Source organism: Bufo gargarizans, chromosome 6 (assembly GCF_014858855.1).
Source record: "Bufo gargarizans isolate SCDJY-AF-19 chromosome 6, ASM1485885v1, whole genome shotgun sequence".
Classification (NCBI taxonomy): Eukaryota; Metazoa; Chordata; class Amphibia; order Anura; family Bufonidae; genus Bufo; species Bufo gargarizans.
The window spans coordinates 245,300,387-245,320,697 of record NC_058085.1 but is presented as its reverse complement, the minus strand read 5'-3'; the positions used below and the strand labels follow the sequence as shown (position 1 = coordinate 245,320,697).

The 20,311-nt window shown below is 40.9% G+C and overlaps 1 protein-coding gene across 5 annotated transcripts in view; it reads left to right on the top strand.

Annotated features, from left to right (window-relative positions):
* The window catches only part of LOC122940576 (zinc finger protein OZF-like), a 55,956-nt gene that overhangs the window by 22,306 nt on the left and 13,339 nt on the right, over positions 1-20,311 (top strand). For 3 of the 5 annotated variants that reach the window (XM_044297201.1, XM_044297199.1, XM_044297197.1), the window contains 2 exons: positions 2,750-2,861; positions 18,285-18,923. In XM_044297201.1, the coding sequence (XP_044153136.1) occupies positions 2,750-2,861; positions 18,285-18,923 (751 nt within the window). Of the gene's footprint in view, positions 1-2,749; positions 2,862-18,284; positions 19,262-20,311 lie in introns of all 5 variants that reach the window. The other 2 variants (XM_044297198.1, XM_044297200.1) reach the window with 2 other exon arrangements.

Here is a 20,311-nt window from a genome sequence, read left to right as displayed (position 1 = left end):
TTTGTGCCTGATCTGGTACTCCTGAGTTTATTTTAGGTCTTGAAGGTAGTTTTCACAGAAGTGAATGGCAGAAATAGGCCCATACATGAATTGGTAATATGTGTCACTCACATAGTCGCACATAGTTTTACCATGAATCTTTGACTACATGGCATGTACAAGTCTAACAGAATTGAAATAATTTTTTATATACAGTTTGAATAGAGATTGAAAAAAAAATATGTGCCCACATATGTTAACAAATATGAAAACTTTACTTGGGTGTCCCACTTTATAAAATGACTGCATTTATGGCGGGGCGTCCAGTACAGTTAATACCAGAAGTTTACATACACTATATAAAAAGACACATATGCATGTTTTTCTCAATATTTGACATGAAATCAGAATAAACCTTTCCTGTTTTTGGTCAATTAGGATTACTATATTTATTATTATTTGCCAAATGCCAGAATAATGAGAGAGAGAATGTTTTAAGGCATTTTTATTACTTTCTGCAATGTCAAAAGTTTACATACACTGAGATTACTATGCCTTTAAACCATTCTGGACTGCCCATATGAGGATGTCATGTGTTGGGAAGCTTCTGATCCTGGCTTTGTTTTTTTGGCAACATCTGAGACACACACCTGTGGATGTATTTAAATGCACACCTGAAACACACTGCTTCTATGTGTGGCATCATGGGAGAGTCTAAAGAAATCAGCCAAGATTTTAGAAAGAGAATTGTGGACTTGCACTAGTCTGGCTCAACATTGGGTGCAATTTCAAGATACCTGAAGGTGCCTCATTCATCTGTACAAATAATTACACGCAAGTACAAACAAGATGGGAATGTCCAGCCATCATACCTCTCAGGAAGGAGATGGATTCTGTGTCCTAGAGATGAACGTGCTTTCATCCAACATGTGCATATCAACCCATGAACAAAAGCAAAAGACCTTGTAAAGATGATGGCGGAAGCTGGTAAGATTGTGTCAATAACCACAGTGAAACGAGTACTGTATCAACATGGGCTGAAGGCCACTCTGCCAGGAAGAAGCCATTACTCCAAAAGAAACATAAAAAAGACAGATTAATGTTTGCAAATGCACACAGGAACAAAGACCTACATTTTTGGATACTTGTCCTGTGGTCTGACAAAACTAAAATTAAACTTTTTGGCCATAATGACTATGGTTACGTTTGGAGGGGGAAGCTTTGAAGCCTAATAACACCATCCCAACTGTGAAACACGGGGGGGAAGCATCATGTTGTGGGGTTATTTTGCTGCAGGAGGGTGCACTTCGCAAATTAGATGGCATCACGAGGAAGGAAGATTATGTGGAAATACTGAAGCAAAATCTCAAAACATCAGCCAGGAAGTTAAAGCTTGGGCTGAAATGGGTCTTCCAAATGGACAATGACCCGAAGCATACTGCCAAACTGGTTACAAAGTGGCTTAAAGGGATTCACCTCTTTTTACCCTATAGAGATGCGGACATGCACGGCTAGATCGCCGCTAGCATGTCCGCAATATACCTGTCCCATATATCTGAGTGATGCCAGCACAGGGAAGCAACACTATGCCAGCACTGCGCATGCGCGAGCTCGCGCATCGCGAGATTGCCTCAGTTTACAGGTGAAATTGCATTAATGCAGCTTAAAATTAGAATTTTGTGAAAAGGTTCAATATTCTAGGCTCAAAGTGTCACACTCTAGTCAGCTAATTAATCCATACCCCCTGAGCAAAGGGTACCTCAAAATTGTGACTTTGGGGTTTCATAAGCTGTAAGCCATAATCATCCAAATTATAACAAATAAAGGCTTGAAATATCTCGCTGTGCATGTAATGAGTCTATCTCGTATGTTAGTTTCACCTTTTAAGTTGCATTACTGATTTTTTTTTTTTTTTTCGAGTATCACCTGTATATAGTACACCACTAGGTAAATACCTGGAGGGTTGTAGCTATGGGAGATTCTGAGCCTCTATAAAAGCAAACCTAATCATCTGAGAAAAAATTAGGCCACAGAAGGTGACCCCTGCAGATCACAATTCTGCTGTGTGTCCAGGTAGCAGATTAGCAGAGTGTATAGTGTAATAAATCTAGTGGCGACTGCAGTTTATTCTATTATTTTATGCATCCCTCTATTCAGGCTATTAGCAGCGCTGAGTGGAGAGTGCGCAGGTCAGAAGCTCACATACCACATCGCTCCTCTGCCTGTGCCTACTTTGCTAAAGCCCCTAAATGCTATCCATTCCACCATGGACCCACCAGTCACATGTACAAGATGACAGACTTGAGGAAGGGCAGTGCTGGTACAGGCTTAGTCTGGCCACAGGGGAATCTGTAGTGCAGGTACAGATTGCAAAGTGCGATAGGCACCTGAATTTCAGTTTCCTATTTCACTAGGAAAAGTTAAAAAATATATATATATATGATGAAAGTATTCCAAATATTACTTTCTACACATTTTCATTAGGTTTTAATAAAGTTTTATTTTAACTTTTGGTACATTTTAGAGGTTCTTGTTCCAATCTTAACAAGTGATGTTATATTGGCAGGATATGTCATCATTTGTTTGGTAGAAGTCTAACCACAGCGCCTAGACAGGAGTATTTGTATCAGTTAGTTGGAGTTATGGCACCTACCTCGTGGTTCAGCACGTGAAGGGGTATCTTCTCAGTGTCGCATCACTTGATAATACTTGGCTTTGAAGGTTTTGCTGTTTTCTGAATGTAATATTGTTTGTTCGTATATGAAATTAGGATGAAGAGCTGATAAATATAAAAGTTGAGGCTTTAACAAGTGAAGAGGAGCCATATGTGAGGAATGATCTTCAGTGTAAAGCGGAGGAAATTCCTGTGGATATAAGCCCCGGTGAGTAATAACCACATGCAGATAACATGCCTATTCTCCATGTTCAGTACCAGCAGTACTAACTAATGGGAACCACGTGTTTGCCCACAGTGATAGTACTTTTACACAGGCAGATGAATTGCCCAAAAGAGTGTTGATCAATATTATAGGAAGTCGATTGGGGTTTGAATGAACAATCATTTTTGAAATTGTTCCCTCCCCATAGATTACCGTTGTTTGTTGGCAGGGCATCCGCTATATGCAATGGGAGATCTGCTGCCAAATACGATGATTTTATACCCAAATTAAAGATGAGGTCAGCAACAAACAACTGTTTTCTTGTTTGTTGGCGATTGCCTGTGTGTGTACTTGTATAATACAACTGCCTTTTTTAAAGAGTTCATTCATAATTGTAAAGTGGATGGCCCATCATTAGAATAGGCCATCAGTATTAGATTGGGGGAATTAAATGGCAAAATTGATAAAGGCAGGAAAGACCAAGGCAGACAACCCCTGTTGTCTTACACAGACTTTTAAAGGATGTCCATCACAAGTGTGAATGGCGGGACAGAGATGTCAAGAACAGTTGGAGCTGAGTGACTTGTCAGCTCATGAGGTGTTGACGCTCAGTATAGTCGAGAACATTTTGGTGGATTTGTAATTCCCACCCTGTTTTAAATGCTGGATTTGGACTCTGCTGCTGCTTTGTATGCAACATTAAAGGGGTTCTCCTGTAATATATATTGATGACCTATTGTCAGGATAGTTCATCAATATCAGATTGGAGGGGTCCGATACCCAGCTCCCCCGGAGATCAGTGTTCATTACACTGCACTTCATCTTGGAAGTGCAGTATAATGACAAGTACTTGCTCCATTCACTACAATGGCGTGAAGAACTTGTAATTACACTACGCTGCTGCTCCACAGGAGACAACACGCAGTGTAATGACCTTCAAACAACTGATTGGCAGGGGTGTCAGACCCCTGCTGATCTGATATTGATGACCTTTCCTGATGACAGGTCATCAATATACATCGCAGAAGAGCCCCTTTAATTGGTGTTAATACTAAATAAATTATTCCATGAACTGGAGGTAATGAAGGTGGAGATCAATTCCTATACATACTGTATAAACTTTGTGTTATGTAAGCTAAAGTTTTTCCTTATTACAGCATTCACCCCTTAATGCCCTATGAGCGATATATCCATCATGAGCAAGTGTTAATTTGTTCTGTATGACGGATATATCCATAATAGTGATCTTGCTGTCATTGCCACTGTACCCATAGATCAGCTGCAGGAGCACCTCATGTGGGCTCCTTCCATGATTGGCGATGATTGATTCTGATCCTGGCAGTTTAACCCCTTTGATGCCATGGTCAATAGTGGCTGCGGCATCTAAGCGATTATACAGGGGGAAGATGGGTTTTGCTGGGTGCCTAAACATGGTCTCCGAATCTGCTGAAGCCTGGCCGCCCTGTTGAATCATAATACACTGCAGTACAAAAGTATTGTAGTGCATCATATAAGCAATCAAGTGATCACATGTTCAAGTCACCTAGTGGGATGAAAAAAAAAGAGTATTCAAATGAAGTATTATGTGAATCGACTTTTGATGTTTAATCCAAAGTTGATTCGCTCATCCATAGTCCGTACTGACAATAAATATCAATTTTTCCATTTTTATTTTTAGTTCTGGTCATTACAGATGCGGCAATACCAATAATGTGTCTTTTTTTTTGTACTTTATTTTATTACACCCGTCTGACCAGCTAAAATCGGAGATCTCCCTGATACGTCAACAAATCCTCTCTGTGTGCTAATTATAGGCCCATTTCCCTGTTGAATGTGGACCTGAAAATTTTCGCAAAGCTTTTTAGCCCTTAGGCTTCACCCCCATATCCCAGGCTGTGTCCATAGAGACCAAGTGGGTTTTGCCCCCGGTAGGGAAGCCCGCGACAATACTCTAAAATCCATCGGTTTGATTGCCAGGGCACGCGTGTCGAAGACCCCTCTGTTTCTTCTTTCAGTCGACGCAGAGAAGGCCTTTGATGGGGTTAACTGGCAATTCCTTAAGGCTACATTAATACATTTAGGTTTGGGAACCAAAATGATCCAAATAATTATGGCACTGTATTCCACGCCATCGGCGAAGGTCCGCGTCAATGGCATCTTATCTACTCCCTTCCCTATTCGCAACGCCACACGCCAAGGATGTTTAACCTCTCCCAGAGTCTGTCTCCCTTCAGTATTGAACGAGTTCAAGATATTTGGCCGTCTTAGTAATTTCAAGGTGAACACCCATAAATCAGAAATCCTAAACATTAGCCTTCCCAACAGATTAACTACTTATTTAAAGGATTCCTTTCTGTTCAGTTGGGTCTCACAATACGTTAAATACTTGTGAATTAACTTACCTGCCAATACCGAGCAAGTCTTCAAATTCAATTTTCCTCCGTTGATCAAAACTATTGAATCCAGCCTCCGTAAATGGGAGTCTCTACAAATCTCCTGGTTTGGTAGAATCAATACCCTAAAAATGGATATTCTCCCTAGATTTTAAACAATTCCGTGCCGTGTCATTTTTTTACCCGCCTTAGGAGAATCACCACACGATTTGTTTGGAAGGGCACGAGACCAAGACTTAGTTACGATCTGTTGACATGCTCCAGGTCTTCGGGGGGGAGCAGGCCTACCAAATTTCCTTGCTTATTACAGGGCATCCCTCACGAATTGTGTCCTTGACCTGGTTCATAACTCTGCCTCGAAGCTCTGGGTGGAAATTGAAAGAGATGTGTCTCCTCACTTAGGCTGGGTTCACACCTGAGCGTTTTACAGCGTGTTCCTACGCGCTGTAAAACGCTCAACAAGGAGAAACCAATGATTCCCTATGGGAATGGTTCACACTTGGGCGTTTTACAGCGCGTACGATCGCGCTGTAAAACGCCCGACGCTCCAAAAAGTACATGAGCGACTTTTGGGGCGTTTGTGGCCATAGGACACTGTAGTGAATCACACAAACGCGCGTCAAACGCGCGTTTACTATTACAAAAACGCGCATAAAAATGCGCGTCAAAAACGCACGTAAAACGCGCGTTTGCGCAACGCTCAAGTGTGAACCCAGCCTTAGTGCCCGGACTCTTTTGGCTTCCGGCAGATTCGCGTAACCAGATCCCACACTTACATTTATCTCCATTGCTGTCCTCCTTAGCCGCACTATGGGATAGATTTTCACCCAAGTTAAAATTGGTCACAATGCCGAGGCCTCTCATGGTATTAAATGGGCATCCGGCACTTCCTGACTCCCTTAAAAACCAGCCGAGTTTTATATCCTCAGCTACACACTCGATTACGGTCAAAGATCTTCACAATGACAGGGGCTTACTCCCCTAAATGATTTCTCATCTCCTTCCAAACACGCCAGGTAGATGGTTTCTTTATTTTCAACTACAAAATTTCTTACGGTCCTTGACACCTGGGTCTCAGTCTAACGCGCGATTGACCCTATTTGAGAAATTGTGTGTCTGTGCGTCAGCCCCAGGTCATGCGGTCTCCTTGATTTATAGTATGATCAATGATGGAGAGATTGAGGAAAAGGAACATGGGATGCACCCCCAGGGACTAAAATTGGCTATGGCTTGGGAGGAAGACTTGGGAGTTACTATTTCCCCAGATCAATGGAAAAGATCTTTATTATTCACACACAAGTCCTCCATATCCATTGGCCTCCAAGAGCTTAATTACAAAATTTGGACCAGGTGGTATAGGATTCTGGTAAAACTACATAAATTGAATCTATCAGTACCGAAGACCTGCTGGCGATGCCAAGGGGACGTGGGTACAATGGCACATATATGGTGGGATGGTCCTGGAGTGGCTCCTCTGTGGAAAGATGTTTTCTCTCTTTATAACCATCTTTACCGAAGACCTGCTGGCGATGCCAAGGGGACGTGGGTACAATGGCACATATATGGTGGGATGGTCCTGGAGTGGCTCCTCTGTGGAAAGATGTTTTCTCTCTTTATAACCATCTTTACCGGACTAATATATCACCTTCTCCTTTAATAGCATTGCTTTCCGTTTTCCCGGGGCAAATAAAACATGTTAAGAAAGGTACCCTAAGATTTTTTTATACTTGCCATGAGGCAGGTTATTCCTCGTGGGTGGAGGTCGACAGAGAGCTTGCAGAGGATTACTTGGGTAACTGCTCTAGATGCCCTGGCACTCTTATAGGAGTTAAGTGCCGAGTCCAGACTCTCAGGCCCAGTCTACACAGCAGCATGGGAGACTTGGCTCCAATTCCGAACCTCTTCACGCTTCTCGGCTTGGTTAAGAGACTGCTCTCTCTCCTGATCCTTTGGGCTTCTTGGACGTTATCATCTTTGATATGGCGTATCTTGTCTCCCTGTATCCTCCCTGGTACCCCTGTTTCTTACCAAGTGTCTCAGTCCTGTCTCCCCCTCTGTTCTTTCTGTGTTCTTCTCTCTTTTTAGTTCTTCTTATTATAATTATTTTATAATTATATTTTCAGATGTTTCATATACGGATACTAGATGATGTCACACGTATCTTGTTTCTTTTGTTATGCTGCATGTGTTTTTCACAATTACCTCTTACGATATTTGGTAATTATTACCATCCTTTGATTGTTACTCTGTTTGGGTAAAACAATAAAAATGTATTGAACCATAAAAACAAAAACAAAACGGAAGCGCCCCGGATGCTGGTAATTGGATTCAATATGCTGTGTCTCTCTGAAAAGGGTATAAGAGAGAGAGAAAGAAAGTGTGAGGGTCAGACCGATCTGTTGGAAAGGGTTCCACTAGATCTGAAAGACTTGAGGCGCCTCGGGTTTATAGGAGTGGAGTGGAAAGAAGGTTGGGTGGTTGGTGCTAGATACTAGAGGCTGCTCCAGGTATAGTCAGGTCGACAAGGTGTCTGCCTGTAGAGGATATGGTAGTGAGCCAAATTAGGGGGACTGGTAGGTAGGAATACCCTCCTGGTCTCGCCTATTTGAAATAGACCCTTTTGGGCGCCAATAGTGGTTGAACATTACTGGTTGATATTTGGGCTTTGTATTGGTAAAAGGAGCAAGTTTTTGGATGTAGGGGTATATATATATATATATATATATATATATATATATATATATACTCACACACACACACACACACACACACACACACACATAAAAACGCACATAAAAACCTGCACAAAAGATCAAAAGATTGTACACATAAAAAGTCTGAAACATTTTCTACATGGGTAGGATTACTGCAAACTGTCTCAAGTGCCTAAGAGACCGTGTTCTGCAGCATCGTACACTGTGTAGTATGATACAGTATGTAAATCAATAGGTTAAAAATCTGTATAAAAGGATACCATTATATATATATATTAAAATAATGTGGTATCGTGGGTTCACGTACTCACTTCACGAGGGGGGCTGTTTACCAGGATAAGCATAATACACCTGTAAACCGAGTACCCCCCAGCCTGGATCGCTTCTACAGTTTTAACGGATGAAGGCAGCAAATCACACGGGTGCTTCTCTTCAAAGGTCTTTATTGCATGTACATATAAATCCGGCTCAACGCGTTTCGGGACAGGCCCAGGGTATTGGAGCTGCAATTCTTATTTTGGCCAGCAGGTGACAGGCCAACATAAGAAATGATCAATTATAGTATAATGATGGATATTTTTAATACATGATGATACAGAATTAAAAAAAAATTGAGTCTTGTAGCCTCAAACAAGAGCTACGAAAGTAAGAAAATATATAAAAAAACAAAAATTTAAATCAACCCCCCATGTTTTATCACTTCTCTTGCTCAAAAAAATGTCATAAAATGTGATAAACGGTGATGACGTGATGACGTAGTGGACGTCACGCTCCCGGCTCTCCCCGCTGCTCTGCTACCTCGCTGCCGCTTTGAGTATGCCGGCGTCTGTGTGCCGAATTCTACATCTACCTTCTCTGTGACCGGGACCGCGTGATCTGCGCTGCTGCTCTTTGCCCAAAGCCTGCTACGGTGCCGATATCGGCTGTTGGGTTCAGGCTGCCTCCGGTTCCTTCTTGACTGTGCCGTGTCTGATGCTGCCGCTCCTGCCTCCTCTCCTGCTCTCCATTTCATTGCAAACAGTTTGCTGTCTGGAGGTTTTCTCTCCTCTACCTCCATTGAGTGTGCCTCCGGTTCCTGCCTGATCCGTTACCCCCCCTGGTTCTGATGTCAGTGAGTAACCTGCTGTTCCCTCATATTTTGAGGAAGCTATAAGTTTCTCTCCTCTAGTGATTAACCTCCCCATGACCGCTGACTCCAACTAACCTTGAATGGACTTTGAGTAAGTTGTGTATGTATGGTTACATATGATTATAAGCTGCACTTGATCATAAGATCACAAGAAAGCTAACTTTAAAGTCTAAAATATAAGCTGGAGAAGGGGAAAAAAAAAAAAAAAGGAAATAAGAGGAGAAAGAGTATAAAGAAGAGTGGACATAAATAGAAAAATAAAAAAAAAAAAAAATAGGGAGGAGCGAAAAAAAAAAAGGGTTTAAAAAAAAAAAAAAAAACAAGAACTAAGAAGAAGGCACTGAAAAAAAAAAAAAAGGGGGGATAAGGAAAAAAAGAAAAAAAGGAAAAAAAAGCAAAAGAAAAGGAACAGAAAAAATAAAAAAAAAGAAAAAGAGAAAGAAGGAGAGTAAGGAGAGTATAGGAGAGTACAGGAGAGTAAGGAGGCGGAATAAGGGAAAAAAAAAAAAATAAATCAAAAATCAAATAAATATCCAAGAAAAAAATATTTAAAGAAAAAAATTTACAAAAAAAAAAAAAAAAGGAGGAATAAGATATGGGCCCAAAAGCCCCAAGGCGTTCGACCGATCTATCAGGTCAGAAACAGGGGTCTAGAACGGCTGAACCAACAAAACTTGACCAGTTTCTGAAATCCCCAAGGGTCAATACGAGGGGCGGACAAAAGGAATTCTCTGAAAAAAAGAATTATGAATTGGAGGTAACTGAGCGAGAAATACAAAAAGGCGCTAGTTACCCTGAGGAGGAGGATGGAATAATGGGGGAAGTTATCCCTGATGACAATTCGTCCCCGCTGGAAGAAATACTCCTAGCGGTTAAACAGAACGGAGATTTGATACAGGTGGTTACAACCCAACTTGGATCTATTCAAGTTGATGTGGGACTAATAAAAGAGGAATTGACCAAAATGCGAGTCAGACTCAACACCCTTGAAAGCTCTGTTACTTTTATACAGAAGGAATCCAAAAAAATAAATACGGAAGTTTCTATACTTAAAGTGGAAAATAATCTCCTGAAGAAAAAGGTAGTGGACCTTGAAGATAGGTCACGAAGATATAACGTGAGAATAATAGGCATTCCAGAGGGTGAGGAAGGAAAAAATCCAACTGAATTCGTACAGAAATTAATTCTTGAGAACTTTGGTAAAGAATCATTTTCTCCTCTTTTCATGATTGAAAGAGCTCATCGGGTCCCAGGAGGAAAACCAATTCCAGGGAGACAACCTCGGACAATTCTTGCTAAGTCACTGACTTCAGGGGACAGAGATGTCCTCTTGAGAAGGGCGAGGGAATCCCCACCGGTTGTTTATAATGGGATTAGACTGGCCTTTTTTCCTGACTTTTCGAAAGAAATACAAGAAAAGAGACGCACATTCATGATTGTTAAAAAGAAGTTAAGAGAGAGGGATATTAAATATTCTCTTATATTCCCGGCCAAACTGCGGATTATTTTTGAGGATAAAACTTTTTTTTTTGATACCTCAGAAGAAGCCGCGGACTGGATTGACCGAAACAATCAATGACTCAATTGGGTTATGAAATGACGGGAATAACTAGTAATAGAGGGGGCTCACACCCCTAAATGAGTCTTCTTTGCTTCAAAATGGCGGCGGGGGGGTGGTTGACTGGGGGGAGGGTCGAGGGTTGGTCTTAGGAAAGAAATCTACTACAATATGTGGTGGGTTGCCTGTGGGAGAGGGGTGGGGGGGGGGGGTTGGGTTGTGGTGCGTCAAAGTAGGTGTGGTTCCCTTTTTTTCAGTTTATTATTTTCCCTTTTCATCTTGTCTTCTCCTTTTTCCCTCTCTCCTAATCTTCCATTTAACCACTGGTGATGACGATGATTAGAATTTTTTCCTGGAATGTACGTGGTTTGGGGGAGAGAGGTAAGAGACAAGCGGTTTTTGACTTGACTCAGGTCCATCTACCAGCAATAATATGTTTGCTCGAGACCCATCTTACTGAGGAGACCACTAGAGTGGTCGACAGGGGATGGGCTGTGCATACGTATCATTCTACCCTCTCCAATTACTCGAGAGGGGTTACGGTGCTGATACATAGACTTATTGACTTCGTTTGCGAGGCATCCTCTGTCGACCAACAGGGAAGATTTATTTTTCTATACTGCAGGTTAGGGGGAGAGTTATGTATTTTGGCCTTTGTCTATATTCCTCCGCCATTTTCTCTGCTGGTTCTTAATTCTCTTCTAGTATTCATGGATAAATGGCCAGAATGTCCAACATTGATTATTGGGGATTTTAATTGTGTCATCGATCCTTTACGTGATAGGGTCTCTATGAGTGCTAAGGGGGACAGTACGGTTCAGGGGTCCCCCCTCGCACGATTCTGCCTGGAGGCTGGATTTGAGGACGCTTGGGAATATCTGGGACAGGGGAAAAGGGTTTTTTCATGTTCTAGTAAAGCAGGTAAATCATTGTCTAGAATTGACCTAGTACTGATAAATAGCAAATATATGAAATTGATAAAACGAATGAAATATGAAACAAGGTCAATATCCGATCACTCCCCGTTAGTACTTGAACTATGTTTCTCTCAGGTTAGATATATATCAAAACCTCCCTTTAGATTAAACCCCTACTGGCTATCAGTCATAAAGACACATGAAATAATTCGAAATGAAATAGGCCGATTCTGGGATATCAACGACGGCTCGGCAAAAATTCAAGTGGTATGGGATACCTTTAAGGCCTACATGAGGGGATTGATGGTTAGTAATATCACGAATCTTAGAAGAGAATATGGGAAAAAACAGAAGAATCTAGAGAAACATGTGATCACAGCGACAGAATCCTTTCATATAAATAAGACGGAGAAAAATAGGGAAAATATGCAAAAAGCTACACAAATATATGCTAATTTTTTACTGGATAAAGCTCAACAGAATCTTTTCTTTAAAGGGCAAAAATATTTTACAGAGTCTGGGCGACCCGGTAGGCTACTCTCCAGAGTAATCTCCAATCAACAACCTAAAAAACATATAGAGAGGGTTCGAGTGAGGGATGGTAGAATAGCTATTGGTCAGGGTCCGGTGGAGAAGGCCTTTTTTGATTATTTTCTTGATATGTATAAGGCTGATTCTAATATTACAGACGATAAGATAGATCTTTACCTAGATAGGATCAACTTTTCAACTATTAGTGAGAACCAAAAGAAAGCATTAGAACTGGAGGTCTCAATTAAGGAACTTGAGGGAGCTATTAAATTATGTTCACCCAATTCTACTCCTGGTTCAGACGGGCTTCCATATGAATTTTATAGCAAATATGGGGACTGTATTTTTCCTAGATTACTGGAGGTCTTTGCTGAATCAGTGGAGGATGGGAGGTTGCCGGATTCAATGATGGAGGCTACAGTGATATTAATTCCAAAAAAAGGCAAGGACCCTCTAGATTTAGAATCTTACAGACCAATTTCACTGCTTAATGCAGATGTAAAACTTTTGGCGAGGGTCCTCGCTACAAGGCTCTCTGGGGTCATCTCCTCCATAGTCCATCCGGATCAGAGCGGTTTTATGAAAAATAAGGGTACACATTATAATCTACACCGGCTCTTTTCTAATATCCAGGCCCCTGGGGGGACCGCCCGCTCCATCCTGTCATTAGATGCCTCTAAGGCCTTTGACAGGGTGGAGTGGCGCTTCCTCTGGAAGGTTCTTGCTAGGATGGGCTTTGGAGAGAGGTTTATACGCACTCTTAGGTTGTTGTATGGATCTCCAAGGGCTAAATTGAGTCTTAATGGAATTTTGAGTAGCAGTATCGAGTTAAATAGAGGCACCCGTCAGGGTTGCCCACTATCTCCCCTACTATTTGATATATATATCGAACCCCTTGCGATGGCCATTAGGCAGGACGATCAGATCAAAGGATTTGGTACGCTGGGAACACAAGATCGTATCTCACTATATGCAGACGATGTTCTGTTTTTTATAGACCATACGGAAACCACTCTCCCTAGGATTATTCAAATGGTTAAATTATTTGGTGAGGTGTCTGGTCTTCTTATAAACTGGACCAAGACTAGTCTGCTTCCAATAGACCCCCTACCACAGAAAGAGATTCCTGTTACACAGTTGGATATTGTTGATACCTTCCAATATTTGGGTTTGACGATATCGCCTCGGGTCGAAAATTTTGTAGAACTTAATTTGATTCCCATCATGGTAAAGATTAGAGCTAAAATAGGAATTTGGCTGAAACTTCCCCTATCTAGAGCTGATCGAGTTTCACTAGTTAAAATGGTGATATTACCACAATTGCTCTATGTGCTCAGGAATACACCTATTTGGATACAAGACAAACATTTTAAACTTATAGAGAGTCTAATTAATGATTTAATATGGGGAAGAAAGCGAGTTCGACTTAAGTTGGAGTATTTGTATAGATCAGTGGAGTGTGGGGGTTTAAATCTCCCCTACTTTAAGGGATATTTTATTGCAGCCCAGCTCTTGAGGTGCTATGAATCAGAGCATAGCGCACTTCTGGGGAAGTTGGTAACTAGTCATGCCCACAATAATATTTTTTCCTTGTTGGAATCTGGCCTATTGAAGAGTTATGAGCAAGGCTATAGAGAGACTATAAAACTACTCCTTAAGGTGTGGGCTACAACTAGGACATGGTTGAAAGTTAAGGGTTCACTTACATTTACGCCTCTTTGGCACAATTTGTATTTAAAAAGGCTGGATGAAATTGCAGCTGACACATTTTGGCAGAAGAATAAAATTTTATATATTTCACAGGTAGCTAAAGATAGAGAAATTAAATCCTATATGGAAATGACACAAAATTTAAAAAATCTTTCATGGTTTAGGTATTTCCAATTGCGTTCTGTGTTATCCAGCTTGGATGATAAGCGGCTGTTGGATATAGATAATGTTTCCTTTCTGAATGATTGGGTAGGAGGTACACATTCTAGAATAAAAATCTCAAATATATATAAGTTATTAATTAAAGCACGGTTTAGTGATATACACTCTCCAGGACAAAAAGCGTGGGAGGCGGACTGTCCGAATGTACAAATAGAAGGGTGGGATAATATTTTTGGGAATCTATCTTCACTATCCCAGAACTTTAACCATGTCCTGATACAATTTTATATCTGCCACAGATTATATATTACTCCACTGTGGATGAACAAATGTGGGTTAAGAGACACGTCCAATTGTCCCAAATGTGACACTGTAGGAGCAGACTTTCTCCATATGATATGGACCTGTCCAGAACTTATAAACTACTGGAACGGTATCAATAACTATATTATGTGTAAATTAAAAATTCTAATCCCTTTTGAACCACAAGTATTTATTCTCAATGATCTCTCCAAATTAAAAATTCATAGTTATCAAAAGATTTTCTTGAGTAGAGTATTCATGTTGGCTAGAGTTTTGATCAGCCGCACCTGGTTTGCCCGATCCACTCCAAATAAAAACACATGGATAAATTTAATCGATAAGGTAAAGAACTACGAAAAATTTTATATAGACGGAGGGAAAATGAATACCAATGGACCAGGATATGGGGTGGATGGAGGTCTGGTTAGCTGAGATCAAGTTGTTTTATTTATAAGGGGTCCTACTTTGACGCACCACAAACTGGGAGGGAGGGAGGGGAGGGTTTTTCTAAATATTTTGAAAAGATGAGTGGAATATACGCACATATAATTACTTGGGTTACTAAGAATTGAGAGATTGTAATAAATTTTTTATTGTAAACGTTATGTAGTTTTCCCAATTAAAAAAAAAAAAAAAAAAAAAAAATAAAATGTGATAAACAATGGGGGGCAGAATAAAGTTTTAATTGAATTTTTCACGATTTAGACATAAAAAAAAACTATACACATGGGGTATCATTATAATCGTACTGACCCAGAGAATGAAGGGCACATAGGGAACACTGTATGGACAAAACCCGTAAAACTGTGGAGAAATTGCGTTTTTCCCTTTCCACCCCATTTGGATTTTTTCCCACTTCCAACTACATTGTATGTCATTTTAAATGGTAGCATTAGAAAATAGAACTTGTCCAGCCAAAAATAAGCCCTCATATAGATACGTGAGCAGAAAAATAAAAAAATTATGGCTCAAGGAAGATGGGGAAGAAAAATGAAAACGCAAAAATGAAAACAATCTGGTATCCAAGTTGTTAAGCAATTTTTTTTTTTTAATAATACAAGTTACAAAGCTGAAGCCATATTCTAAACTATAAAACATCTAGATGGAGGTCCACTTGGAATTAGAGCCCCCTGAACCCTGTCCCGCCTGATGAGGCAGCCTCCACATCCATTGCTGTTTCTGGAACTCATGGAAGTAAATGTGATGTGCCACTTGTAGTTCTTTACACAGCTAGTGGCAGGGAGTGTCATAGTGTGGGGAGCTCAGCACTTGAATAGTCCTTCAGCTACTACATTGCGAGGATCCAGATTCCCAAAAACTAGAAAGTGATGGTTTAATTTAGAGATATGTAACGTCATGTTCCTTTTAAAGGTTTAGTGCACAGGATGTTTTTTTGGTGGTGTAACACTTACCTATGGCTAAATATTCTGTCTCAGCTCTTTATACTAGCTTTCAGTGACCTGCTTTAGTGTTAGTTTTTGTGTTAGTTTTGTGTTGTGTTTTTCCTGCTCTGACTGACTTGTTCTAATGACATCCTTATTCAGGCTCATTATGTTGCATATGAAAGTGCTCTGCTTGTCCTGACCTGTGTACTAGATATCACTCTGAAATTGCCTTACAATTTTGTATTTCTCCAAAATTCACTTAGCTTTTGTTACAGGAGACTAATTTGGAGACAATAACCAGGATACACTCTAGTAAGCTCAGACCTCTCAGAGGGAATTGGTGATAAAGACTAGGACTCCTCTAGACTTCGCATCTCAGTGTATCCCTAAACTAAATCACACAGCAACCTTCATGGTTCACCATCCATTCCGTCTGTAACAAAGTATTAAGGTGGCCAAACACCTTACAACATTTGGCTGACAGCTGTTGTTCCTGAACCCCCTGTAAAAACATGTGTGCTCTCAATAGAGAGAGAGGAATAAGTCACTGGCAGACACCTCCAGCATGTCCTTTCCTTGTTTCCCATGACTTCTGTCATCAGAGAGAGTCTGGATACCACTATACACATTAGATTGTCGGCTGGTTCCCCTGAAATCGGGGGGGTTTTGCAAATTTCATCTTATGTCATTTTTATTTTCTCTTTACGTTAAATATTTATACATCTACTGACAGGGGAACATGTTCACTTGTGCCAACTACCTCAGGAGAGGCCATGAATATCTGGTCAAAGTGGGTCTAAAACCCTGCACACCAGCTAATCAGCTGTTCCAAAGGAGCTCCAGCATCAGTACTACACAATCGCATCCATTGTGTAATGAATGGAGTTGGCTACCAAAGCACTGGTCCCATGGAAGCAGCACTGCAAGGAACCAGTTCCATCCACTTTACGATGGACAAAACTGTGTAATTTTGGCATCAGCCAGTATTATACATAGAATACTGTTATATCTATGAGGAGGCAATATCCTGTAAACCAGAAGAATAGAAAAGAACTTGAGTCACCCGATTGCATCCTGCTGCTATGACAGTAACCTGGATTGAACAAGGGACTGAATTTTAATTATCATCTCCTATCCCAACACGTCCTAGCTCCCCTGCTTGTCTTTACTTCCTCTTGACATAGAAATAGAACTACTCTACCAATTATTGGGGCGTGAAGGAGGCCTTATCTGGCAATACCTATAAGATGGCTATAGGCTGAATACTATCTTATATCACTCATCATGTATTGACAGTTTCTCACCCATTGTTGGTTTTATACCCCCCGATGAACCTATGAATAGGGGAAACGCGTCGGGGTTTAGTGTACAAAGCCGAGGGAGGTATCAGTCTCCTCGGCGCCCTGTTAGGGGCGTGTTTATGGTGCTGAAGGTGAGATCCACACCCCAGCACCTTTTTGACTTATTCATCTACATGGGTTGCTGTTTGTCACAAGTGACATTATGAACCCGTGACACAGATTCTGTCTTATCATAGGGTACCCCTCTATTGCATGTTAGCAGCAGGGTGCATTAAGGGCAGTCAGTCAAGGTTCGAGGACAGGGAGTGCCCACCATCAGGAGACGTCCACATTTATCTTATCTGTATCTGAGCACTATCTTTCCTTCACAGTTTACACTGGTGAACCACGGTGGTGGGTTTCTTGTATTAACTATTTTTTAAGATTAAAGGTTACGTTTTATAAGGGTCAACTCTGCTGGAACACTTTAGATTTTTCTTGATCCCAGTATAAGCATTTATAAATTCGCTGGATGTCTATCTTATATTTAGCTCAATCTCCCCCAACTTTAAATTGGCCATACACATTAGATAACTGTTGGGTGAACAGGTAGCAGCTCAAATAGTCATGCATGTGTTCTCAGTGGGGAGAAAGCCACTGCCAGACACTTCTTATGGCGGCTTATCTCCCTTGGCAACGAAAGGTTTGGGTGTGTTGACATCCAACTGCCCAGTCTTCCTTTCCCTGACATCTGCCATTAGAGGAAAATCAGGACACCCATGCTGACATTCATTTAATGTGTATGACCACCATTAGATCTATGAGGCATGCACGTTTATTTCATTGGGGAGAGGGAGAAAAGCTTTTCTGCCGATAGATGAAATAATTAGGCATGTTGAAATCAAACATTTACAAACCTCATTTTCCACTACATCGCTGATTGGGGTATAGTCCGTGTTGAACACCATAAACATTAGGGGGATCCCAATTTCAAGGCCACAGTTGGATCCACTAAATGAGTAATGGCTAACCAGCAACCAAGGAGCCTTGTATTTTGTTACCTTACATAGTTATAGTGGTATTTGTAGCTATAGTTGTGGTCTTTTCTCCTCTGCATATAATTTGGAATCTAGCATAGCTATGCACGTTCAAGGTCTTCAGTTATGTTATGTTTATAATTTTGCTAAATATCAGTTTCTTACAATAGGAATGAATTTCTTGTCTCAATGAGGGAATGGCTACTTTATTTTGGTAAACAAGAATAAATGTCTTGTGTGGGAATCTTTTTAGTAGGAATGTTAAAAAAGATTCACAATAAAATTTTAAAAGTATTTTTTTTCCCAGCAGATGACTACGCCAGGATTCCAGAAGCACATATTATTTTATTTCCAGATTATAAAACAGAAGATCCTGATATTAATCAAGATAAATCTGGAGAAAACCACATGGCCCCTAAAATGTCCACAGCCCTTTACAGCAGAGAGCCATGGGAGATAGTCCCATGCTGTGAATGCAGGAAAGATTTTACAAAGAACTTGGATGTTTCTCAAGACACAGGATCTCCTAGTGATGAACAGTTGTACTCATGTTCACAATGTGGGAAATGTTTAATTGAGAAATCCATTCGTTTCGAACATCGACGGCCAGGCCAGAAGCGATTTTCATGTTTGGAGTGTGGGAAATGTTTTTCACGTAAACATCATCTTGAGAGACATCAGATAATTCACACCGGGGAGAAACCATTTTCATGCCCACAGTGCGGGAGATGTTTTTCACGCAAACATCATCTTGAGACGCATCAGAGAATTCACACAGGGGAAAAGCCATTTTCATGTACAGAGTGCGGTAGATGTTTTGCACAGAAATCAGTTCTGAAAGAACACAGAAAAATTCACACAGGGGAAAAACCATTTTCATGTTCAGAATGTGGGAAAAAGTTTGCCCAGAAGAACGTTCTTGTTGAACATCAGAGAACTCACACGGGTGAGAAGCCATTTTCATGCTTGGAATGCGGCAAACATTTTACTCGGAAGGCAACTCTTGTTGAGCATCACAGAATACATATACTGGGGAAGCCATTTTCATGTTTGGAGTGTGGGAAAAAATTTGCCCACAAATCCATTCTTGTTGGCCATCAGAGAATTCACACAAGAGAGAAGCCATTTTCATGCTCGGAATGTGGGAACCATTTTACTCGGAAATCAGTTCTGATTGAGCATCAGAGAATCCACACAGGGGAGAAACCATATACATGTCTGCAGTGTGGGACACATTTTACCCATAAATCATCTTTTAATAAACACCAAAAAATCCACCATGTGGTAAAGCCATTCTCATGTTCATAATGTCGGGAATGTTATGGCATTAAAACACTTGATATCATTCATAAGAGCATCTGTTAAAGGAAATTTGTCACCACGATTGTGGACTATTATCTGCTGTAATAAACAAGTAGACCTGCAGATAAGGAAGGAGTCCAAATCACTATTGTTTATTTTCTACTGCCCCCGGTTCCCCCACTGTTAGTGCTCTGAAATACATTGTCAGGACTGCTGTGCATGTGCACGTGAGTCCTCTCCATTATGGCACAGCAGTCCAGACTCTGTATTTCAGCGCGTCGTCGAGCTCTGACAGTGAGGGAGCAGGGAGCAATAGGAAAATAAAAGTCATCTGCAGATAATAGTCCAAAATCAGGGTGAAAGATTCCCTTTAAGTACAGTTTTTGTAGTTTTTTGTATAAATCAGAATTCTAAAATAAAGATCTTTTTGCACTATGCGAGGGTTATTATATTCTACGACCTTACATTGTGTTCCATGTGGATTTTATCGACTGTTATGCCTCATTCACACATCAGTGTTTTGGTCAGTGATTGTGGGCCAAAATTAGGACTGGAGCTTCCACAGACATGAGGTCTAAGGCTGTTTTCACAAGAACAAGTGTCAGGCTCCGGACTCGCAGCCCAGCATGCGTCCTGAACTTCCAGCACTGCTGGGGTCGCATAGCATTATATTGAGTTATGATGCTATGTAATCCTTACAGTTCTGGAATGTACTGAATAACACTGACAATGCTGTGGTGTTATACAATACATTCCAGACCTCTAAGGGTTACATAGCATCAAAAATCAATATGTTGCTACGCGACCCTGGCAGTGCTGGAAGTTCAGGACGGGTGCTGCGCTGCGATTCTGGAGCCTGACACTCGCTTGTCTGAAAGCGGCCAAAGGGAAAGAGCTGCACCTGTTCAGTGTTTTGAGACTTGCCTGGTTTTGGCTCAAAATCACTGACCAAACACTGACGTGTGAATAAGACATTAGAACCTACAATTTACGTGCTACTAATAGACTGGACTTTCAGATATGACTCAACCT